Source organism: Cnephaeus nilssonii (genome assembly GCF_951640355.1).
Source record: "Cnephaeus nilssonii genome assembly, chromosome: 21".
Taxonomy (NCBI): domain Eukaryota; kingdom Metazoa; phylum Chordata; class Mammalia; order Chiroptera; family Vespertilionidae; genus Cnephaeus; species Cnephaeus nilssonii.
Window position 1 is genome coordinate 39,818,052 of NC_137092.1, and position 21,560 is coordinate 39,839,611.

General features: G+C 47.2%; 1 protein-coding gene across 5 annotated transcripts in view; it reads left to right on the forward strand.

Moving 5' to 3' along the window:
* The window catches only part of NME7 (NME/NM23 family member 7), a 104,879-nt gene that overhangs the window by 38,311 nt on the left and 45,008 nt on the right, over window positions 1-21,560 (forward strand). For 4 of the 5 annotated variants that reach the window (XM_079761037.1, XM_079761039.1, XM_079761036.1 and 1 more), the window contains exons 8-10: window positions 6,525-6,589; window positions 10,000-10,068; window positions 12,066-12,167. In XM_079761037.1, the coding sequence (XP_079617163.1) occupies window positions 6,525-6,589; window positions 10,000-10,068; window positions 12,066-12,167 (236 nt within the window). Of the gene's footprint in view, window positions 1-301; window positions 1,354-6,524; window positions 6,590-9,999; window positions 10,069-12,065; window positions 12,168-21,560 lie in introns of those variants that run through there. The other variant, XM_079761040.1, reaches the window with a different exon arrangement.

Consider the following 21,560-nt stretch of genomic DNA (forward strand, 5'->3'; position numbering starts at 1 on the left):
CAAGTGTAATTATTTAATTTAGTTTATATTCCATTTTTTTAGATTTTGAAAAATACTTGATTTTAAGTTTATGTCTTGGTAAACATTTTAAAAAGAAATGTATATAATGCAACTTTCAAATACTATTTTACTACATATTTGTAGCATGTGTCTTCTACGTTCCTAAAAGCTGCACTCAGACTTGTGGGACACCCTGTGTGTGTATTACTTAAGGGAACGTATGTAGTGGAAAGAGTGTTGTTTCATTTGAGAATCAGGTGGACACTTCATTGCCTCCCTTTTTCGCTTTCTTGAACATTAGGACTTAGCGGTCACCATTCAGGGCGTCATGTTCTGGAAGCTCCTTGACGCCTGCCTTTGAGCTCGAGAGCTGTTCACCCACCGGATCCCAGGTTGCCCAGGGTTCCAGGAGGAGCAGTCGCCGCACCTTTCCAGCGGAACTTGGGTGACAGCTCCATTCCCTCGCCTGCTTTGCATCTGCGTGTCTGCTAGAGGACCCTGCCATTTTAGGACGCTGAGCAGATCCACACTTGCTCTAGATGTGCATAAAACGGCTCTCAGAGAGTTTGTAGCAAAGACAGTGAGTCCCCACCCGCCGCGGAGGAGCCCCAGGCACTAGTTTCTGTGTCCTGTGACCCTCCCCTGCAGAAAGGCACAACTGCAGAGGAGGATAGGAGCTCCTTCTGCTTGGCCGTGGCTCTGCCCTTCGGACTTGACCTTCGTCCAGGCCAGGAGCTGACCGGTCCCTGTGGAGCTGGGTCCAGAGACCCAGGCCATGTGATGCTACTTTACCAGGAAATGTTTTAGGAATGAAAATTGAAGGCAGCACGATCTCATGTTTTAAGACTAAAAGATGATTGGAGTTACATGGCAGATTTTAAGTGCTGAGAGTCTGACAATGTAATTATAGTTGACTCCTATGAAAATAGCTCTGGAGGAAAAACAGGGGTGAGTAACCCACTTCCGCTCTGCACAGACACAGGCCAGCGTATGACAATGCAGATGCAGTAGGGTACAAACTGGTGATAGATGGCAAGTGACCCACCAACACAAGGGAGAGCTGTGCGCCGCGGGCCTTCCAGAGGAAGAAAGAGGCGCCGATACGTAGAAAAGCAGGGGACCGTTTATTAATCCGCTCACACATCTTTTCTTGCTGTGTGCCCTTTCCCACCCTCCTACTGCAGCCTTCCTTTCTCGGCTGCAGTATCACCTCCACACAGTCAGAGGCTGGGCGAGGACAGAGTGCACTCCAGAAACCCAACCTGAATTCCCAGTCCTGGCTCTGGTACCCAGACTCCGGTGGGAGGGAGGGGCCAGCTGGGCTTAGGGAGGACTCTAAACCGCCTCGGGCAATCTCCCGGGTCTCTGGCTTTCCTGTCAGCGGCAAGCTCTTAGATGCCCTTTCCCCAGCACCATGAAAGGGCGTGAGGGCTGCCAGCAATGAACTGATGAACCCAGTGGGAAGAGTGCTTTTTAACCTGGTTCTAATTAAAATGAATGAATGAATGAATGAATGAATGAATAATAAATAAAACCCCAGGGAAGGACTCTGGTTGGCTTGTGCAAACAATACGCCCATTCCTAGGGGAATTGCTTGGGTCTCAGAAGCTGAGTGTTAAGGCTGACCCTGTTTGGGTGGATGCCCACCTCATGACCACTCTCAGAGGCATGTTTTTGTTTTTATTTTAATATGTTTTTATTGATTCTTAGAGAGAGAGGAAGGGAGAGGAATAGAGAGAAACATCGATGAGAGAGAATCATCATCCATCGGGTGCTTCCTGCACGTCCCCTACTGGGATCAAGCCCACAACGTGGGCATGTGCCCTGAACAGGAATTGAACCAGTGACCTCTTGGTTCATAGGTCGACACTCAACCCCTGAGCCACACCAGGATGAGTGGCAACTTCCTTTCTAGTCAAAGAGGATGGAGGGGGCTCCTAGTCCCAGGAGGAGCAAGAGTTTTCAGAAAGATACTGTTAATGGTTGGATACAGGGTGGCCACTTGGAGGCTGTTGAACCATCCCAGTGAGGACTCTGAGGCTGTGAACTGAGGCACAGGAAGTGGAGATGGAGAGGTGATTGACATTCAAAACAGCGAAGAGGTAGCATTCACAGAGTTACAAGCAAACCAGGGGAACCAGTTAGCTGGGCGCACACCCGCCCAGGAAGCAGGCCTCGCCTGTGTGCCCTTCGAGCCTGTTGGCTGCAACGCACACAGTTTTGCATTTTAACTTCATTTGCATAGTTATTGGTCATTTTTCCAGTCACCTGAACATTTCCTATCTAGGCCAAAGTAAAGGACATGTGGTTATTGACAGTTTGTCTTTTCAGGCTGCCAAACACAGAACGGGGTTCTTAAGTCCTCTCTGTCCTGCCTCCACACGTAACCACAGAAATAAAAGCAATGTCCTTGCCGCGTGTCTGACTGCTCTGGGCAGAAGGCAGTGCTGCGGGACTAGAACTTTCCATTGGTTTATCTGTGAATGGAATTATTCTGTCAATGGCACATTCTGCAGGGCTGGTTTAATGTGGTTACGGACTTATAACAGGTATAGATTGTGATTTCCTTTCCTATTGGTTAATGCAGAAGGCTTAATACTGCTTTCATATTTAGATCAGGATTCTTAAATAGTCATGTAAAGCATTTTCTTTATCAAAATAAACAAGACCTTGATTTGTGCTAAGGCACCAGCAGTATCTATGAGGTCAAATCTGTTTACATAATGATACTAAGAGTTTATATTTGCCTTCTTAAAAATTAAATTGATAGGGGGGGCATTGGTTAATTACATTATATAGGTTTCAAGTGTATGCTTCTATGATACATCAGAGTTAAATCTCCTTCCATCACCATATATTTGACCCCCTTTACCCTTAACCCACCCCCACCCCTCTTCCCTCTGGTGATCCCTATACTGTTGTCTGTGTCTATGAGTTTTTGTTTGTTTGCCTTATTTGTTCATTGTTGTTTTTAGTTTTATATCCCACATGTGAGTGCAGTCATATGAAAATACCATGCTGTGGAAAGTGGGAAAGTTCAGAACCATATGATTTATTTGCCTTTTTAAATGTGTTGACATTTGCACAGATGGTGCGAGGGCAGTGGCCCGGGGAAACTGCCTTCACACAGATCAGACAGGCACACCAAGCTCGTAGTTTGCGCATGCTTAACTATCAGGTGCTGCAGGGGATGGCACTCTTACGTAAGAATGTCCTTGATGCAGCAATGGAAGTGAGTAATTTTTGACCCTCAGGTACAGGTCTTGCTCATACTCCGTGTGAACTAAGGGCAGTACACCAGGGCACTTGTGCTCCATACTCACATACAACCTTGTCTTTACGAAAAGCACTTGTGCCGTTGTTTGAGTTGTGAACTCAGTGAGGGGCCTTTTTAGGGAGTCCCACATTTACCTGCAAGACTGATAGCCACACCAGAAATATCCACTGCTTTGCAACGTAACTCTTTTCAAAATTAAGTAATCCTGTCATTTCAAAGACATGGCAGCTGACAACAGTTTGTTGCCCAAGATAAAGACCCAAGTGATGATAAAGTTCCCAGTGAACACTAGCATTATAATCTTGGAAAACTGTACTCACCACCTTGAGCCTGACAGCTCCCCATGCTTGAAGACTATGCTGATGAAATTGGTGGTGGTGTTAATTGGTGGTGATTTTTTCAGTGTGGCCCCATGAAATGAGTCAGCATTTGGAAGATTGCGTAACTCAGTGAGCTAACATTTCCTAAATGATCAATGTGTGAGGTTAGGAAATCATACACGAGTGAATGGTTCATTCAGAGTACAAGAGACCAGTGGATTTTGTCTCCCAGGGTAAAAAAAGTTCACTAGGAGAGGGTTGAAATTATATGTTATCTCAGTTCCCAGGGTCCTTAATCTCCGTTAAGTCTTAACTGTCCCTCTATTCTAAGAACTCCCCCTCCATTTGATGCTGTGATACTGCTGTCATGTCGCAGTAGTATCTTCTTTGTTCTCTTGCATGTCTCCTTGTATGTGTCTTTATTCATTTTCATTCTTCAATTCCCAAACTTTAAAACTCAAAGCTCTTTTTTGCCTTTGTCCTTCTTTTTGTCAAACAGTAGTCATCTATTCTCATCATTTCATCTCTAACCTCTCTGCACCTCATTATATCTCTGTCTGTTGACGGCACCTGTACCCCAAACCCCAGGGACTTCATTCCTTCACTACTCAGTGATCTTCTTCAGCCAATGGCCAAGCTCTGTCCTCAAGTACCCATCTGTGTCCTGCTCTAATATTCTGTTTCTATGTTCAGAATAATTCGTGTCTTTTCCCTTCATTTGTTTACATTACTCGTGTTCTTGTTCTTGTTTTTCTTTAAAGTGCCACATTCTGCCAGTCACTTAGACTCAAAACCTTCCTCCTTCCTCTTCAGTCTGTCGAGGTTCGTCCTGTTACATTTGTTTGGCAATGTCTTCTACTCCTTCCTTCCTTCTCTGCTGCTGCCACCCAAACCCAGTTGGCATGCTGATCATTTCAGAAGCCTTTGTTGTTCTTCTGTCCTTTACTCCTTCCCTCAGATCAGCCGCCCCATCATTGTTGCCTTAGTAACCTTCCTAGAACACTTCACGTTTGTCCTGTGTTGTCCAGCTCAGGCTTTCTGGGAGTCTCCATTGCTTTTGGCGGGGTTTCCTTTTATTTTTACATATTAAATTTTTTTAGAATTTATTTTTATTGATTTCAGAGAGGAAGAGACAGGGAGCGAGAGATAGAAACATCCATGATGAGAGAGAATAATCCATTGGCTGCCACCTGCACGCACCTACAAGGGACTGAGTCTACAATCAGGGCATGAGCCCTGACCGGGAATTGAACAGTCACCTCCTGGTTCATAGGTCAATGCTCAACACTGAGCCACACCAGGCAGGGTTTCCTTTTGAAGAAAAAATGTATTCCCAGTGTTAATATAAATTATTTTACTTATAATGCAACACAAATATGTCCAAATATAAAGCTAAATATGAATTTTTTCATGTATAACTGTTTAAAACAATTTTATAAATTCGGTACAAACAAAGCTATATAATGGATAAAATTTATAATATGACTAGAGGCCCAGTGCATGAATTCATGCATGGGTGGGGTCCGGCCATCCCGCCCAATTGGGGCTGATCAGGGCTGGGCCAGCCAGTGGGAGGGGCCTCTGGAGGTTGGCCACTGACCTCACCCTGATTGGGGTGGGGAAGGCCAATCGGGGGCGGAGCCGGCTGTGGGGGAGGGGCTGCGGGACATTGGGGTGGCTGATGAGGGCCCTGATCTGGCCGATTGGCCGCTGCAGTGCGTGTCATAGGGACTCGTTGTTCTGGTCGTTTTGGTCATTCTATCATCCCAGTGGCTTGGCTTTTAAATATATAGATGTTTGCCAAAACTAAACCATGAAGGTCAATGTGGATATGGTACAGACTGTTCAGAGTTTGACATGAGCCTGTTACATGCTCAGACTTCTGCACAGCCTTTGTTTGTACAGTGTGCTATGATGTCATTTGGCCTTCATGTGATACCAATGTGTCATTTGAGAAATAGATGGCACAGTTTTTTGTTGTTGTTTTTTTTTATCCCTCACCCTTCTACAAGGAAAATAGCACTGCTTGGCTGCAATAACAGTAACCTAAATAAGATGCACATCCAGACACTGGTCCTTACTGGTGATTTGGGATGACTGGGTGAGCACCCACATGACCCAGAATATGGTGAGTGTGTGTGTGTATGAGAATGTGTGTGTGAGTGTTAGTGGGTGTGTATGAGTGTGAGTGAATGTGTGTGAGCTTAAGAATGTGTATGAGAGTGTGTGTGTGTGTGTGAATGTGAGTGTGAGTTGGTATGTGTGAGTGTGAGAATGGGTGTGTGTGAATGTGTGTGAGAGAGAGAATTTTAGTTGACTTGAAAAAAATAAACTTTGAATATTTTTATAGAAAGTGAATGGAATCGGAAAATCAGTCCCAGCCTTGCAGCATTCACAGACCCCATTATACCAGTTCCTCCTGCTGACACCAGGGCCTTCATCCGTTTGGGTTCCATTTCTCTTTTCAGCTGTTTTTCTTTTTGATGTCTCACTGTTGTGAGGATGTGCTCACTTTCCCAGACTCACATGGAGCTTCTGCTGCCTCCTCAGTTATAATCCGATGTTTCTCCTCTGAACTTCCTGTGTACCTAGGACTTGGGAACTTCATTTTCTTGTAGTATTAGTCTTAGTGGTTTGATTTTCATGTTCTCTACATCACTGGACTTCAGGGGCCCTAGAGCAACATGGTATCTTAGAAGTGGTTTCGTCTTCAGGGTCACCCCTGCTGTTCCCGGAGCCCTTACTTCCCGGTGGATGGAATGGCCATGGCAGGCTGTCTCAGGGACTCAGTGTCCCTTGGGAAATGTGATTTCCTCAGAGAGAGTGTCAGCAAAGGAAAGTAACTTGATGCAGAAAATTTGTATTTCTAAGCAACCGAAATGCCTGAGAAGTTTTGCATTTTTCAAGCGTTTGTTCTGTATTTCCAGGACTGCTGGGGAAGATCCTGATGGCCATCCGAGACGCAGGCTTTGAGGTCTCAGCTATGCAGATGGTACGTAGTTTGCAATGAGTCACAACCTAGCGAGGAATTGTTTTTTTCTACGTAAGTTTTAAGATGTTTTACACTGAGTTTTCTCTGCATTAAAATACAAAAAAAAAAAAAAAAATAGAGTTACTGAACTTGGTAATCTTATAATACAAATGTTTTTGAAATTATTTTACCCATGAAATCCTTCACTGAGAAAACTAATTGTCAAGTTGTGCACCTAATTGAAGCTGGCACAGGTTTATGCAGTTCTTAGAACTTTGCTGGCAAATATGGGCTGAAATAAAGTATCCAGTTTTTACAAACAAAAGGTAGAATTAAGCCGAGTAGTTACAGTGACTTTTCTGTTGTCTGGGTCTGTGACAACAGAAAAGTCACTGTAACTACTCGCAGTGGGGGAAGAGACCATTTCGGATGGATTTCTCCCCACCAGGGCCTTGCGCTGGTTTCTGGCTTTCCCCTCTGGCACCTTCGCGTTGCAGCCCCTCTGTGGCTGGCAGACGGCCCGACTCACGTCTAGGAAACCGTTCACTGAGGAAGCAGCACCACTCCCTGAGCTCAGGCCTCTGTGCTCCACTTACCAGTGCACTTGAGGAGGAATCGCGTGCAAATGATTACAGGAACCAGATAAACAATGTGGGTGCTACAGTATCGAAGGCCGGCAAGCTTCTGCTGTTATGATAGTGAAATACTGATCCGATTGGTGGGGCTGTCCAGAGGCCAATAAAAAGGTCAGAGATATCCACTGGTTTGCAAAGCCTTCAGGCAAAAACTTGAAGACTGATGAGGAAGTTGGTATTTGAAGAATCTTATCTAGAAGAATCTTATCTAGGACTATAAAGAAACTGTGAGCCAAAACCTTCGCAAAGTAGCAGTGTGGCCGTGTATTTGTGGGACCTAAGCCTGCTTAAAAAATAACCAGTGTGGGAATTTTAGCTGTAAACATTGATCTAAGTCTGGCTAGATCAACCTATAACGTAACTCAGTGATTGACCCTTGTAGGTGCTCAGTGAAAACAAGAATAATTTTAAAAGGATTCATTGACCCTGTGGGAGAGGCATGGTGATTTAGTGACAATCACAGTCCTTTATTTTTGGAGTCCTAAAGATCTATTTATGAGTCACGGGTCAGCCGCTTTCTAGGTATGTGACCTTGGCCAAATGTCAAGCTTTTTTTTTTTTTTTTTTTTATTCTCACCTGAGGATATTTTTTCATTGCTTTTTAGAAAGAGCCCAGAGGGGAAGTGGGGGGAGAGAAACATCAATGTGAAAGGGGCACATCCATCAGTTGCCTCCCATATGGGGATTGGACCTGCAACCCAGGTATGTGCCCTTGACCGGGAATTGAACCCATGGCCCTTCAGTGTGTGGGCCAACACTCTAACCACTTAGTAACACAGGCCAGGGCTCAAATATTCTTATCTTCAGTTTTATCAGCTAAGCAAGGAGTCCATTATTGTCTGCCTAAGTAGATTAAATGAAATAACCCTACCTAATGGAAGAATTTCCATTGCAAGCATTGTGGAATTTCCAGTGCCAATTGCTAGGTATTTAATAAATTATATTTTTTATTACTACTTTATTATATTAATAGTACAGGTTGTGTGAATGAATATAGGATAAAAAAACAACAACAATCTGAAACCAAACAAAATTCCCTCGCTGAATTGTTATGTTGCTCATAAAATAAATCCCCCTAGTTTGAATTATTGTCTGAGTAGGCAGAAATTTCTCCATAATTGTCAGTCCTGGCAACAATAAGCAAAGTGAGTGGAGTGAGGTGGGAAATAAAATTGGAAAGTCTGAGGCTATTTCTGAAAACATTTAAGGTCTTAGTTTTTGAGACACTAAAACTTGATGAACTTTTACTTCTAACTAAATTTGAGTGCAGCTTGGGCAGGAATGAGTCTTTGTAGGCTTACCTTGTAAGCATATCTTACAACCCTTTTTGAAGAGCAGCAGGAATTCCAGGTGCTTTACCGTGAGCTAGACTAACCAGGGAGCGGAGGCGGGGCCAGGGGAGAAGGAAGGAGAGCGGGCTGGCGGAGAAGTTAGAAAAGCAGGGGGGCTGGCAGAGATCGCGGGGCGGGGGACAAGGGAGGAGAGCAGGCAGGGTGGGGTAGAGTGCAGCAGGAAACCCTATTGCAGGATTTTTCCTGCAACGGGAACGCTAGTCCTATATAATAAAGAGGTAATATGCAGATTGACCATCACTCCAACACACAAGATGGCCGCCCCATGTGATCAAAGATGGCTGCCCCCATGTGGACATAAGATGGCCACCACAAGATGGCCAGCAGGGGAGGGCAGTTGTGGGCGATCAGGCCAGCAGGGGAGGGCAGTTGTGGGCGATCAGGCCAGCAGGGGAGGGCAGTTGGGGGCAACCAAGCCTGCAGGGGAGGGCAGTGGGGGGTGACAAGGTCGGCAGGGGAGGGCAGTTGGGGGCGACCAGGCCTGCAGGGGAGGGCAGTTAGGGGCAACCAGGCTGGCAAGGTAGGGCAGTTAGGGGTGACCGGGCTGGCAAGGGAGGGCAGTTGGGGGCAACCAGGCCTGCAGGGGAGGACAGTTAGGGGTGACCAGGCCGGCAGGGGAGGGCAGTTAGGAATGACCAGGCCAGCAGTGGAGGGCAGTTAGGGGCAATTGGGCCAGCAGGGGAGCAGTTAGGAGTCGATTAGGCTGGCAGAGGAGTGGTTAGGGGGTGATCAGGCTGGCAGGCAGAAGTGGGTAGGGGCAATCAGGCAGGCAGGCAGGCGAGCAGTTGGGAGCCAGCAGTCCTGGATTTTGAGAGGGATGTCCGACTGCCCGTTTAGGCCCAATCCTGGGCAGTTGGACATCCCTCGAGGGGTCCCAGATTGGAGAGGGTGCAGGCTGGGCTGAGACACACACACACACACACACACACACACACACACACACACAAATTTCATGCACCGGGCCTCTAGTTTATCCATAAACACTATTGCATTATATATGTCTCTTTCTTATGCTGGGAATGAGGTTTAGTTCAGAGAGGTGTCATGCTGTGGTAAAGAGCATGACCAGTGAGGTCAGGCTGAGATGGAACCCAGGTTTGTGGGGGTTCCACAGTCCCTCTGAGTCTTAGCCTCATGCAAATCAGGGCTGGTACCACCCCTCACATGGCAGGGTGGTCGCAGCATCAAAGAAGATGTTGCGTGAACAGGACCAAGAGCAATGCTGACACATTAAGCACTCTAATCATTACATAATTTTATTATTGATGACCTAGCCTCTGATAACACTTCCTTCTTTGAAGAGTATTTGATTCATGCAAACTTTACATTTTAAAGTAAAGAAAGTATATCCAAGAGATCATAAATGTTGAGTGCTTAAGTGTAGTTCGTTTTCTTTGCTTGATCAACTTATGGTTTTGTGGTGTTGTGTGTTTTCTTAATATAGTTCAACATGGATCGAGCTAATGTTGAAGAGTTTTACGAAGTTTATAAAGGAGTGGTGTCTGAGTATAACGTAAGTATCAAACTAAACGTAAAGCATTCGTACTGAAAGCAGTTTGTGTGTCTCACATCTGGGGAATCTCAGGATAATCTTTAATGAGGAAAGTATTCTTTAAAGTATACAGGATTCTGCCAGCTGCCAGTCAATGGTACCCAGTGACTACGATATTCTACCCCTGAGAGCCACTGGAAACAGAAAATGCAAGGGGGACAAACCTTGCTGGGATATTGACACATTTTGACATCATCTGTGAAGTTTATAATATTCTCATGGGGGGAGACTGTCCCAAATGCTTTAGGAAGTTAAAAGCAAGTAGTTCTTAACATGATTGTATAATTTCATAGCAGCACTCACCATCTACTTTAATGACACAAATGTGGGTAGAGTCATCTGAAAATGTGGCGGAGACAGAAGAAACAAGACTAAAAGGGCCCTTTGAAACAAGTGACTATATTCAAGTACGCCAAATTGTTCCTTAAGATAACACATACTAGGCATTTCATCAAAGTTACTTTCCTTCCCCTCTCTATCAAATTGTCTCAGACACATTTGTGCTGGTGCACTGCCCCATTAGCCCTGCTGTTTCAGAGAGAGTTTTGACTTTTCTTTTTGCATGAAGTTCACTGTTCCTGACAATGAGACGAAACCTCCATCCCCTCCCTTCTCGGGGCCCTTTCCTTTCAACCTTCCTTCACCAGGAAAACTGGCTGGTCCCAGGACCGCTGGAGCCTGGGGCTTCCTCAGCCCGTGTGGCCAAGGCTGAGAGTGATCCTTCTATCGCGGCCTTGGGCTTCCTCAGCCCTGCATGTCCGTGCCCCCACCTCCCGCTTCTGAGAACTTGGCTCTTGTCATTTAGTGCAGGCGGAACTTCAGGAGCATGAGACAGGAAATCACACTCACCCCAATTACCCACCAAAATCAGTCACACAGGACCTTTGTGGATAGCAGAGTGGCTGCAGGGGATACAGTCAGGGCCCTCAGGGACAAGGCTCTGGGGATCATATTAATTATGACGTCCCCTCCCTCCTCTCTCAACTTCTGACACTTCTATTTGGTATGATGACTATATTGAGATTAGTATCGAAGTGGTGTCCTGTAACAAGTAACTCTTATTTTACTGTGGCATTGAGTACCATAAGCCATGCAAGGCCACAACAATGGCCCCCGCCCTGCATGGTCTGGCCCCGTCTCTGCTGCTTCCCTGTGGTCTGGCTCAGGACCGATGCCCTAGCTCCTTTGCTGAGCTCACCCCCCCCCGCCCCCCGAACTCTGTCCGATGCCCTCGGTGTTGTATGAGGGCTGGCCATTCCGCCCTCTCAGCTTCGTGTGTCTTTCTGAATCACTCCACATATGCTTCTGCGAGTTCTTTACCTCAGCCTTGGAGTGTGTCCTCTGCACACCAGTCTCTTAGCCAACAATTCAAGTGACGTTCTTGGCAGATCCCTGGGGTTACCTTCCCAGGGCTCCTGCACCCCCTCTAGTAGTCCATCCCGCCGAGTCTAGTCCATGCCCCGTCTTTGTCTCCTGGACTGTTGAGAATGCTGGGCTCTGGCTCCTCGCCCTGTCCCACTGTCTGCAAAGGGCCTCCAGGCAGGGAGCTGGGCAGTCGCAAGCTCACCTCGCTCGCTTCCCTTCTCCCGGGACCACTGGCCTGCCCTTCACCCAGTGTCTGAAGATGTGGCTCCATCTAGAGGGTCTGCTTTCCAGATGTTTAATGAGGAGATAAACCTCTCCCTGCCGTTTCTCATGTCTTTGGAAGGAGCGCTTTGGAATTCATTTCTTCAGAGATGCTTTCGACAGTGCTGTGCTCATGAGGAGAGACCCTTTGAAAGGAAGTTGTACTAGAAGATGAATTCAGATAGTGGTGGGAACGGAGATGAGAGAACACACACTTTTGTTGGGAAAGGGGACAAAATTTGGGAACTGCTTGGTAGGTAAGAGTGTAGGTGGGGAAGAAGTCAAAGGTTATTTTTACTTTAATTTTTAATATTTTATGTTACATATCACAGGAGATGGTGACAGAAATGTATTCTGGCCCTTGCGTGGCATTGGAGATCCTGCAGACTAACCCTGCAAAGACCTTCCGAGAGCTCTGTGGGCCTGCGGATCCTGTGAGTTACCGTTACATAGCGCCACGTCCGTTTCAGTCATTAACCAAATATCTCCACTGGTTTCATAGCTTCAGTTTGCTCTTTAAAAGAAATAATACAAATGGGGACACATTAGACAAAACTTTTTATTCCAAGTAGCATTTTCCATCATTTATCCTACATAATAAAAGGGTAATATGTAAATTACCATCACTCTGCTATGCCCACGATTGGGCCAGCGGGAGGCGCAGGGGGCGGGACTCAGGGTGGCCCGGGTAGCCGATTGGGCCGGTGGGACGCTGAGCTCGCGTGGCCAGCAGCGGCGCGAGCTCAGCGTCTGCACCATGGCTGTGCTGCGGCACAGAAGGGGCCTCTGGGGCAGCGAGCCCACGTCCTGCTGCGGACCATCAAAAGCGGGGAGCGAAAGTGGGGGAGCTGGCTGTCTGTCCGCTCCAGCACCAGGCCTTTTGAAAGCCTCCGCCGCGCCTGAGGCTTTCGAAGGGCCTGGTGCACCAGCGGACAGACAGCCAGCTCCCCCGCGATCGAAAGCGGGGAGCTGTGTGTTCGCTCCGGCACCAGCGGACCCCCTGCCATCAAAAGCGGGGAGCAGGCTGCTAGCAGTGTCCGCGGAGCGTGCTAGGCTTTGTGGGGCAGTGGATATGGCCTGGATGGCAGGTTAGGCCTAGGGGACCCTACATGTGCATGATTTAATCATGCACTGGGCCTCTAGTTTTTTATATAATACTCTAAGAAACAGTGAGTTTTTATTAGCCTAGTGATGGTACAGAATGGGCAGCAACATTTACTGTGGCATTTTCTTTTGTTGTTTCTTCTTGCTGAATTGTCGAGGTAAGTAAATTCATCAAGCTCTGTGGTGGAAATTGCCCAAGGTACTAATTCTCCTTTGACATAGGGAGGCCGTGAGTGAGCGGTCAGGATAAAGAATGTGGATCTGGTGGCCTCAGACCAGATCTGACACTAAGTGTGAGCAGTGGGACTTGGTGAAGCTTGATGTTCTCTGTACACCTTCCAATGGCTTTGGGCTCTCTTCACATGGACGCTTGGTGGCGAGGGTCAGAGAGCGGGTTGAAAAAAGAAGTTGCCTTAGGACACATGAGAAATCTCCACGCGTGTGGTACAGGCTGGCAGGGTCATGGGAAGTGTTACTGATTTTAAACACTAGCTAACATTTAAGATTTTTCTTTCATTTCACTACCACTTGTAAACAGTCACGGTAAATGGGCGCCAATCCACTGTGTTTTGATTCAGACAGAATTTATGGGAATGCCCATAGGTGTAGGACAGTCTGCTAGCAGCACCTGCTAAGGAGTCAGCTTGAGAAAGTGCTCTGAAGCGCTGTGGGGGAGAGCAGATACACAAAAGGTGTTTAGAATATTTACAGAGAAACCCGCAAGCAAGGACTAACGTTCGGGTGAAGTACAAGTGTCACGGGGTTGTTAGCAAAGGAGCAGTTATTAGGAAGTGGAAGTGACCGAGAAAACTTTGTCAGAGGAAGAGACAGACGTAAACGGGATTTGAAGAAGCGTCAAGGCACAGAGAGAATGGGGAAATCTCTGAAGCATGTGCAAAGGCAGCGACGAAGAAATCTGCACCTTGACTGGCCCACAGCAGGCATATCTGCTGGGCTTCGGTGGGCAGTGCATCCCGGGAAGCACAAGGAAGTACAGTAGCCGAGAGAATATGCGGGGGGCGGGTTGGGAGTGTGGGACGGGGAGCCTTAAAAGCCAGGCTGAAGATGGTGGCCTCTGTGTCGTTAGAATACATACGGTAGGAACTAGGACTCCCTGGCCTCTCGCTTAATTCTGAGAATGCCTAGCTATTCCTCGAGAGCAAGCTGAGTTGGAAGAGCTTGGCCACAGGGGTTCTAGAGTTGGGAGGACAGACCTTGACCTCAGAGGGAGGCAGCAGGACCTACTGTCTCGTTTCCGGGGAGCAGGAAAGATGGAAGCAAGTGTGTATGTGGCTGAGCCACAGTGACTGAGATGGGCTCTGCCGCGGAGGCGGCTTGGAGAGAGGGACGGTGGCAAGTGTTCACTGAATGTTACTCGTGAGATCAAGGTCAGAGAGAAGGGTGGGCAGACCCTTGTAATGACGTGAGAGTTTATGGTCTCTGTGTGAGACCATTAGTTTTTGAAGAGTTTGAGCAGAGTAGTGACACGATTAGACTTTCAACAGGGTCATTCTGACTAGTGAAGAACAGTCTGAAGGGAGACAGGGCACAGGTCGCAGTCCAGGCCCCAGATACTGGTGATGTGGACCAGGGTGGGAGCCGTGGGCATGCGGGGAAGCAGCCAGGTGGTGTTTACTGGCTAGCTTACCTCTTCTCTCTCTCTCTCTCTCTCTCTCTCTCTCTCTCTCTCTCTCTCTCTCTCTCTTTCTCTCTTAAAGAAATTCTTATTTTTCTTTACACTTTTTATTGATTTCAGAGAGGAAGGGAAGGGGAGAGAGATAGAAACATCAATGATGAGAGAGAATCATGGATCGGCCACCTCCTGCATGCCCCCACTTGGGACTGAGCCCACAACCCAGGCACGTACCCTTGACCGGAATCAAACCTGCGACCCTTCAGTCCACAGGCCAACGCTCTATCCACTGAGCCAAACTGGCTAGGAAGCTCTTCTCTTTATCTTGAGTGGACGAGTGGATAGAGAAGGAATGTGGAGGGCCCTCCGCTCTACGGGGTGGAAATCGGATGGAGCGGAACTCTCTTCACTGCTGGTTCACCTCAGTCTGCAGATGAGCCGAGTGGAGGGTGAGTCCCTGCCCCTCCTTGGTCAGTTCAGTGCCCAGCAACCATGAGAGGTTTTGATGCCCGACCAGAGGCCACAGCACACGCACAGGTGGAAACCAGCCAAACCACAGTTCCTCTTGCTAGTTTACAGTAAAATACAGGAAACACCTTTTCTTAGAATAACCAACTCAGTTATTTTATAAGCATTTCATTGATTTTGGCAAATATAAAAATAAAAAATACATCTCCAGAAAAAAAATTGAAAGTGTTCCAAGTACAATAAGAATGTAGAGTAGTTGCGCAATCGCGTGATAGTAATTTCCTGAATTTGAAGTGATTTGCATGCATTAATTTACACTAGCTATTGAGTGATTCAGCAATGAAAAATAATCGTTTAAATCATGTTTTTAATGAAGAATAACTTTTCTAACAAAAAACACCCCACTTATCTCAGTGTCATATAACCATCAGAGTAACCAACACTGTCCCAATTCGCCCAGGTTCAGCACCTGAGAAATCCCTCAGCCCCGGGAAAACTAAGATGGTAGGAACCCCCAAAATTTACCTCATTATTGCACGAGGTAAATCTATTTTGGAAGGTGAGCTTGTGGGACATGGTGATTCTGGTGTGGCTATGAGCAGCCAGGCGGCTTATCTACTATAGTAAACAGGTTTGTGATAGAAGGGACGGTTAGATTTTGAAAGAGATACAGAAACAGTGATTAAAACGCCAAAGCCTCTTTAATTATATTAATTCTTTAACTGTTCTTCCTGAGCTATTGATTTAAATTTCAGGTAATTATAAGTAGCTTTTGTTCCCAGAAGTAGGAGATAGAAATAGAAAAAAGCATCAGTCTTGAGTTTAAACTCTTACTTAAGCCCCGACCAGCTTTAGGAAAAGCGAACCCCTGGGTCTTCGGCAAAAAAGCTCTTGAGTGGCCTGTTCTGTTTATTCTGGCAGCAGTGGGCTCTCATCCAGATGCTTCAATGTTAATTTTAATTTTGAATATTCTTTTTAAACTCAAGTTTTGTAAAAACAAAAATGCTATATGTCACCCTGCTGTAACCAGCAGATGTTGTTTCTTGTTAGTTCTGCTTTGGGGATTATGCAGTGGGTGGAATTAGTTGATCAGGATCCTAAAACAGATGGTCGATGAAAAAAATATTCTTTAAAGGCTTACTGGGTTGAAATCCAATTATTAATATTTTTCTCCTAAATCTGTACCTCCATGAATAACTTTTTACCATTTTATTATCTCCTATAAATATGAGCCAACCCACTGAAGGTTATAATTAGAAACTGTTTAGGATCGTGCCCAGTTTTGGCCTTTAACCTTCCTATTAGCTGCCATAATCTGCTAGGAATTGTGATACCTGCTGAGATGTCCCATTAAGCATGCGCAGACTGCAGATGAGATGCTACTGACTCACTAGAGACCTGGTCTCTGTCGCTTCGGAGCTCCAGATGCCTGGACTAGGACGCGCCTGCCTCTTCTGCAGCGAGAGGGCTGCCCTGGTATTTCACTTTAAGTGGGACATGAACTAGACTTGCACTGAAGTTTGTGATAAACTTTCCCTGCGCTGGCCTTTCCCACTGCTCGCCTCCCTGCGCTATCGGCAGAGGGACGCGCGGCGACCTGCACTCAGCATTTCTTTCCATCTCTCTGCCATCCATTATTCAGTCGATCAACCCAGCGGCCAACCCACTGGCCAGCCCCGCACTCACAGACCTGCAGGTGCCCCGTGTTCTTGGGGTTGGCAATGAAAGGATGGAGGACAGGCTTCCCTGAGCCAGAGCGCCTTGGTCCGCGGGGAAGGAAACCGCCGTGTGGTCAGCAATCACCATGGAGTCTGTGGTTGCCGTGATGAACAGGAGTACCCATCTAATGGGAAAACCATTCATGTTCAAATGAGATTGAGAAATCCTGGGTTGGGTGAAGCTAATCCAGTTTCTTTACACGGCATCCTGGATCCCCAGGCACTCACAGAGCGCTTTCCTCCTTGGTTGCCAGAAGTTAGTGATGACGGCCAGGATAAGAAGAAAATCCAAACCAGAATTCCTGCTAAGCCGGTGCGGGCACCTGGGGAGACCATAAAGCGCTTTGAAACAGCTTTGCCTTTTTAGGGAGGAGAGAAAGAAAACCTAAATTTCAGAATGTGGCTCCTGGATTTGCAGCCTCAGCCTGCACCTCCCTCCCAGCCTTGGCCAGGGCCATCACGCTGCGCGCCTTCTACTTCTCATCAACGCTAGAAAGTGATCACTTGTCCTGTTGTTGAAACCTATTCACCCCCATATTCTAACACAGAACCTGCCTTGTAGGCCATTCTCCACTTACAGAGTGAAAGGGGTGTCTGCAGGTAAAGGAATTTGGAACAGTAGTTTTGTTTCCTTGGTTTGTTTTCTCTCCCTCCCCTTTTCCTGCTGAGAGGATGGAGGGGGCTTAGTTTGGAAATCCCCCCCCCCACCGCCCTGAGGACTGGCCTAGTGCGGGATTCTCGTCCCGGTGTTGACAGACCCTTCAAGTGTCGGGGAGTAGAATTTAGGACTCTGGATTTGGATGAGGGGAAACCCACACACTTATTTTCACTCGTCTCCTGCTGAAGGTTAGAATTCCCGCGAAGTGAGCATCACACATTGCAGTGCTGCACTCTGCTCCCAGCCGGAATCAGGTTCCACACCAACCACACCACAGCTGTAATAGCTCACCCTGTGCTGGACAGGCTTGCTCCCTGCAAAGCACAGTAGTTGTTGGCTCAGCTGCTAGCTCTTGATAAAGATGCACATTATTATACCACAACTTTAAAAATGTTTTGATGATTGCATTTCAAAATAACTCATTTCCTTTCTAATCCCATTGTGACATTTAGAAACAGGACTCCGAGCAAGGTTCTCAGACCTCATCAGACGAGGCCTAGGCACCAGCACGTGAAGAACCCCTGTCCTAGAGGCAGCACCGCAGGGTCCGATGGGCCCCTGGAGGTGGAAGGCCAGGTGTGGCTGGAGGCAGCCGCTTTTGTTTTACTCCTTTCCCAGCGTGAACCCTCCCACCCGCACGCTCTGAGCCTCTAAGGTCTGGGGAGACCCGCACAGCCGTCGCCACAGTCTATTGAGGACTGTTAGCATGTGGCCTCTGGCATGGAGCCCATGCTCCTGGCGGTGCGGGTGCTGCCGGCCCCTCTGTCTCTGCCCAGTTCCCTGCTCCATCCGAAGGTGAGCCGTGCGACCTTCCAGCTCAGTAACCCTCATGACACCACCCAGGTGGATTGTCACTGTTTCAAAGACACTTGTATCTTTTTGGATTTGGACCTTTCTGACTCTCCTAATATTTTTGAATGTTGTTTTCCCTGTAAGGTCTTTTGCTTTGCTCGCCCTCTGTTATGGCTGAAGACATCCCCTCTGCCCCCCCCCCCACCTTTGTATTATGGCTGAGACCATGTCCCCTCTGCCCCACCCCTCCATCCTCTGTTATGGCTGAAACCATGTCCCCTCTGCTCCACCCCCCCCCCCCCCACCTCTGTTATGGCTGAAACCATGTCCTCTCTGCCCCCCTCCACTCCCCGCCAGCCTCTGTTATGGCTGAGGACATCCCGTCTTCTTACATATGAGGAACCACCATATTATGGCTAAGACCATGTCCCCTCTGCTCCACCCGCCCCCGCCTCTGTTATGGCTGAGACCATGTCCCCTCTGCCCCACCCCTCCATCCTCTGTTATGGCTGAGACCATGTCCCCTCTGCCCTACCCAGCCTCTTTCCCTCACCCTTTATGCCACAGGTGCCACTTCGGTCCCCACAGGGGTTGAGAGATTTTGGTGACTATCTTTTTTTGCCTGTAATGGCCTTTTTACTTTCTTCTTCTTCTGAGTGTGTGACTATGTGTGTGTGTGTGTGTGTGTGTGTGAATGCATGTGTGTGTGTGTGTGAATGCATGTGTGTATGATTTTGACATTTCACTTGTTTTCATTTCCCCTTCCTTATATCTGCACCCCCATTTCCTAGTGCATTTATCTGAACGATCCTCCCAATAAGTTTCCCTTTAAGTGCCTTGTTTCCCTCTCATGTATTTCCCTTTTTATTTTTTATAACGTATTCCTCCTTGGTGACTCTTTACCTCTCTTTGGCTGCATGAAGTGTTTTCTCCCCAATGATACTATTCCCTTCAAGATCTCTTAGCTTAATAGTGTCCCTTTTTTCCCTTTTGTAAGAAATGGACCTCTGTGATCCATCTCCTGCATGGTCGGCTTCTGATGGAATTTGCGGAATTTCCCCAGGGCAAGCAGAATGTGGGGCCAGCATCATGGTGGAAACCCCGCCAGGCATCTGCCTCAGCTAGACAGGGGAGGTGGAGGCAGCTAGAAAGGCCTCAGCCCAATTCTTAAATGGCCCAACGTGAGACAGCAAGACCTAGGCGACGTATAGGAAACAGGTGGCCTCATAGTACCAGCCAATGAGGAACCAGAGGAGGGACTAAATAAATAGGCTATGATCCCTGCCCACTTGTGTGCATGTACAATGCCTGCTCTCGAGAGTGTTATTAAGAGTCTCATTCTCACCATGCTTCTGTTCCCCAGTCTTGTCATTTGAAATTCGGACAGGTGAGCCATTTCTCACACCCTTCCATTTTCTCTTTATTCATAGCGAAGATCACTTGCTCTGACTCTCTTTGAAAATAATCCTACTCCAATCAGACATGTCCCCATCACAGTCAGAAGGAGGGGCTAGAGTTTCCGTCCTGGGCTGGGCACAGCGGCCAGCAGAGCCCCCAGCATCTGAGTCCCGGGGGCTGCAGCCGCGGGCAGCCTAATCTCCCCAGTGCACACGCGGCTGTCAGTTTCGGGCGTCAGCACTGCACTTCCTAGAGACACAGGCTTCGTGGTGAGGCGGGAGGAATGTATTTTCAAACCTTCTCCAGACCCTGGGCAGTTATTGTTTTGGGACATGAAAGAGCCTGCCACCTTCCCAGGCTCTCGGTAGGTGAAAGCCCGGGCACCGGTGCCAGGTTTGGGCCCAGGATCAGTTGCAGTGGCAGGAACAGTCCTGAGCCACAGTGTCCTGGGGAGGCGGTTCCTAGGCGTTTTATTTATATCTTGGTGAGACAGTCCTACCACTGGCAAAGCCCAAGAAAGGGATTTGGGGCCGTAAATGTGACCATGCAGACAAGTGCCCCCTTTCGTGTTCATTTGTTGGCTTTTGATTGGTGACCGGAGATGGCAGGACAATGACCCGGCTCCTCCATAGTGAGTGTGGGTAGGGGCTTTTGAAAGCACTTAAAACATACTGAAAATATTAACTCAGTGCATACAACCTAGGAATTGACTATTCATATTATTTTGAAAGTCTGTTCTTTCCAATAGACTTCCTTTCAGGGGTGCTTCAAAAAGAGGTTTCCCTACATTCTGAGTAAAACCAAAATGTAAGATGTAGTGTAACAGTTAAAATGCATATTAGTGGGCAAAGCTCTGGGTCTGTCAGATTTACAAATCTGGATTTGTGCAGAGGGGGTGAGTTTGCCGTACTTCAGTTTCTCTGCTTTTCCAAGTTCTGTCTTTAAGAAGCACTAAGGCCCAGCCTAGAGAGGCTTTGTTTTCCTCAACCCCCTGCCTTTGATGGTCTGCACTTCTGACTGGCAGTTGGCAGGAGTTCCTTGTGTAATTTATCCTTTATGAATGCCCCTCATCTCCTGGTCTAGATGCTAATTCGAGGACCTGTGTTACACCTTTTAGGTACCTCCAATGCCACAAGTTCTAACACAGAACTTCTTCAACTTCCATGAACATAGGAAACCCCAGAAATCTTGTTGAATTGTAAATTATCTTTTCATCGGAGTAGGGTGGGCTGAAATTCTGCTTGTATGACAGTCTCAGGTGATGTGATCCTCTGGTCCATAGACCACACTTCAAGTCTCTGGCAAACTTTCAGCAGCTGTCTCTTGATTATGCTATTTGTTTCAAAATAGGACAAAAGATTTAAGTTTTATTAAATGCCTCATTCGTCTGCAATATGAACACAGCACTAGGAAGTAAACACAGATGTAAGTCAATTTCTGTGAATAATGCAAGGTGTAGGGTGTCCTTTTTGTTTTGCTTTTTTCTGATTCCTTTATTTGATCAATGGACTTTAGCGTATCCACTGAGTAGTTGCAGATTAGATGAGATTGTATGTGAATAATTCTACTTGGGCTTCACTACATTTAGGCTTTAAAACAAAAGCCTCTGTAACAAAATTGGAAGACATCTCTGTTCTTGGCGAGTGAAATGAAACATTTTAATGTAATTTTTATTGTTTTCTTTCTCATTACTGAAATCATTTATCGATTATCCCAACCCCATCCCCTGAAAAGCAAACAAACAATAAGGAAAATCATGGAAGAGAACCGAGACCCAACAACATAAAACAAAACTGTTGCTCTAGTTCCCAGAACCATTTATGAGGCTGCCCAGGGAGAGCCAGGGGTGAGGCAGAGCCCGAGGGAGCCCTGGCAGGAGCCAGCGTCAGGCGGGAGCCTGGCCCGCGGTGCCGCGTGGGCGGAGGAAAGAAGAGCTGGTGGCTCCGGAGTGCTAATGCTGAGAAGGCAGATGCTTCAGTGGTTCCTCAGATGTAAGCAGGTCGCCTTGTGAAGGGTATTCACTGTGGGCTCCCCGCTGGCTCGTTCATTGAGTCCT